This window comes from Priapulus caudatus, unplaced genomic scaffold (genome assembly GCF_000485595.1).
Source record: "Priapulus caudatus unplaced genomic scaffold, Priapulus_caudatus-5.0.1 Scaffold1670, whole genome shotgun sequence".
Classification (NCBI taxonomy): domain Eukaryota; kingdom Metazoa; phylum Priapulida; class Priapulimorpha; order Priapulimorphida; family Priapulidae; genus Priapulus; species Priapulus caudatus.
The window spans coordinates 22,246-26,004 of record NW_014578731.1 but is presented as its reverse complement, the minus strand read 5'-3'; the positions used below and the strand labels follow the sequence as shown (position 1 = coordinate 26,004).

Below are 3,759 nucleotides of genomic sequence, written 5' to 3'. Positions count from 1 at the left end.
TTTTATTTTTATTTTTATTTTTTATTTCTCGTAGTTATCGCGAGCAGTTCAGAGACTTCATCAGCGGGGCGGAGTGGAGCGACATCATCGCCGAATGCGACCCGTTCTTCCAGCCACCAGATGGCGAGCCTCTCGGCCTGCGCACCGCGCACATATTCGGACTCGCCAACGTGCTCCATCGACCAATCATATTGCTTGACAGTCTCGAGGGAATGCAGAGTCTCGGCGAGCACTCGGGTACTGCGCGTATTTCCCAGAATGCAGTAGTAAGGTACTGCGCGTATTTCCCAGAATGCAGTAGTCAGGTACTGCACGTATTTCCCAGAATGCAGTAGTCAGGCAGTGCGTCTATTTCCCAGGATGCAGTGGTTTTGTGGTGCATACAGGTACTCCGTGTTTAGGTGAACAACAGTAGAAGGCGTCCATAGGCGGCAGGCCTGAATAAGCATCGAACAGAAATTAATTAAAAATACTCACACTGTTACTGCGCTTACACAACATGCACTTTATTCATGTTAAATAACAACAGATTCATGCTCTATGCCCCGCTTGAAACTTTTGCCAGCTCTATGACGCAAATTTCTACAAAGTAGTCGGATCACATTTCAAAGACAAAAATGACCAACCGCTCGCTGTGGCTACGCCACCTGACGGAATATCACGAATACACAACAAGACCAATTTTACTTCTAATGCTTTCTAGACGTCCACGAGGCATCTAACTTGAGTGCATAATGCAAATTATTGCACTAGTGCCGTATTTCTGTGAAAAAAAATGCGGAAAAAGGCATTTTCTAGAGACGATATAGTGCAACGGTGAACAATTTGCGGAGGCTTACTGTTGTACACCTCCTTAATCCCAGAATGCTGTGGTTTTGTGGTGCATACAGGTACTCCACGTTTATCCCAGAATGCTGTGGTTTTGTAGTGCATACAGGTACTCCGCGTTTATCCCAGAATGCTGTAGTTTTATGGTGCATACAGGTACTCCGCGTTTATCCCAGAATGCTGTGGTTTTGTGGTGCATACAGGTACTCCGCGTTTATCCCAGAATGCTGTGGTTTTGTGGTGCATTGAAGTACTGCGCGTATTTCCCAGAATGCTGTAGTTTTGTGGTGCATTCAGGTACTGCGCGTTTTCCCAGAATGCTGTAGTTTAGGCGAGCATTCAGGTACTATGTGTATGTCCCAGAATGCTGTAGTTTTGTGGTGCATTCAGGTACTGCGCGTTTTCCCAGAATGCTGTAGTTTAGGCGAGCATTCAGGTACTATGTGTATGTTCCAGAATGCTGTAGTTTTGTGGTGCATTCAGGTACTGCGCGTTTTCCCAGAATGCTGTAGTTTAGGCGAGCATTCAGGTACTATGTGTATGTCCCAGAATGCTGTAGTTTTGTGGTGCATTCATTGTTTTTCAAGTTTTCAGAGCAAACTCGCACGTTTTCGTTCAACACGCGCTCGCTTCTTTTTCGCACAGGCATTTTTCAGCCCAAGCTCACTTGTTATGTTCAACGCATGCTCTCTGGTTTATTCGTCCAGGCGTGTTTCTGCCGGGACTGCTGGAGCCAGAGGAGTGTCGTACGCGCGGTGTCATGAACAAACCGATCTGCATTGCGTGGAGCTCCAGCGCTCGCAACCACTTCATATCCCTAGTAGGAGTGAAAGGTTTGTTGTCCTTATTTCTCATAGGTTCGTAGGAGCCAAGTTTCTTATACATAAGAGGCACAGTGGCGCACCGCCGTTGTCAAATTTAACATTGTCGTTGTGAAAATCTTCCTGTATTTACCTGCCATTGTCTGGTGTCAACCCAAAAATAAATAGATCACCACGTGCTTCTGGCATATTTAGATTGCCATGTGCGTTTATTGAGTCTTGTGACGCGGGGTCTACACTTTTCCGTTATTTCCTTTGAATCCATCATGCACGTTTTTCCCCCAAACTGGCCATCACCTCCTTCGTCTAATTTCTCCTCAGAAGTAACCCTGAGGAGTGAAAGGTTTGTTTTCCATGTTGTAGATACTTCTGGTATCTCCTAGATCTCATATAGATATCACATACTGATACACGCGCACATGCACACACGCACGCACCAGACCTGCCAACCCTTTACGATTTTTTCGTATTCCTCACGAATTCCATGATGTTTCTACGAATGTACGATCAAACTGAAAAACTTACGATTTTTTACGACTTGTGAAAATTAATGTTTTTTACATTGTGAGCCGAGAAATATCTGGCGATTGTGGGCGCAGCCATATTGGATCACACGTTCATGTTGTTCTCGCGTGATCTAGAGTTAGTCCCATCATTCATTGCGCGCATAACATACAAACAAAATGGCCACCTGCTGCAAGAAAAGAAAATCCTTACTATTTTCATGAATCACAGGTTGGCAGGTCTGACGCACACACGCAGAGATAAACAGACACGTACTCGATCGCAGGCATACGCACAACAACAATGATTGCTGCCTTTCCCTTGAAATGTGACAATTTTAAACTGATTATTACAAGATTTTTACTCAGAAACACTCAATCCGAGAAAAATATAGCTGAATATAGTCTCACCTGACAGCGGAAATATCACTGATTACACCAACATTAAAAACACTAAGATTTTATGCAGTTATAGCATAGAAAATTGGATATGAACACATTGTGACAGCAATGCATTTTATTATATCGCGGTAATGGCAGAATTGGTAAACTTGTAAATTGTCGGTGATTAATTGAAAACAAGTGCATTTGAGAGAGACTGTACTATGTCTATGGCAGAGCGGCGGCGGCGCTACTAGCTAGTCCATACTACCGGCTCTTGTTTCAAGATTACAGCAAACGATTGTTTATCAAACTAGTAGTTCGAAAATTGCAGGTTTTTGTGAATACGAAGGTTCTAAGACATTTTATTGTTACTCTAGACAAATGCTGTTACTCAAGCAATAACGGTAGGTATCATGAAAGTGGTGAAAACACTGGAAAACTCTCGTAATAATTACTTTAAACCCCATGTCTTCATCTCACTAAAACAGCAACAACAACAACAATTTCCTTGCCCCAAAACATCCAACCTTCGTCTGCATCATCGCACCGCTGATCGTGGTTTCGCATGCTCGCTTGTTTCAGGTAGGAGCTTGCCGCGCCTGCCCAGGTGGGTGATCAGTAAGACGTGGGGAATGCCCAGCTCAAGCATAGACTCCTACGTGGAGTTTGACTCTGACCAGTGCTGCACCATAGGAGGCGACCGCTCACTATCGGTGAGTGAGGGAGGAGGAGGAGGAGGAGGGNAGTGAGGAGGCGGGGTGAGGAGCATGACGGGAACAAGAAGGTGAAAGGGGAGCTTCTGTCATAAATCAACAACAATCATCATCATCATCATCATCATCATCATCATCATCATCATCATCATCAACAATCATCATCATCATCAACAATCATTATCATCATCATCATCATTATCATCAACAATCATCATCATCATTATCATCATCATCATCATCATCATAAGTCGGCATCTCAAAAGTTGCTACTATGACAAAACCTGATACATTATCATTATAATGCAAAAGCATTGTCAGAAACACGTCGTAACTTTTAGGATGTTCATAAAAACGTACAACAACCCGAATTTCATATAACTACTATTATGAAATTAATATTCATATACTATTACGATGCATAGAACTAGTTTATTTTACACGCAGAATATATTATTGTTATTGAATATATTCAATTAAAGTTATATATAAAAAAATATATTTCACATA

The 3,759-nt window shown here is 42.8% G+C and overlaps 1 protein-coding gene across 1 annotated transcript in view; it reads left to right on the top strand.

Moving 5' to 3' along the window:
• The window catches only part of LOC106817299 (deubiquitinating protein VCIP135-like), a 29,700-nt gene that overhangs the window by 8,825 nt on the left and 17,116 nt on the right, over positions 1–3,759 (top strand). Inside the window, exons 5-7 of the mRNA XM_014821962.1 lie at positions 35–237; positions 1,536–1,661; positions 3,119–3,253. Coding sequence (XP_014677448.1) covers positions 35–237; positions 1,536–1,661; positions 3,119–3,253 — 464 coding nt within the window. The remainder of the gene's footprint in view (positions 1–34; positions 238–1,535; positions 1,662–3,118; positions 3,254–3,759) is intronic.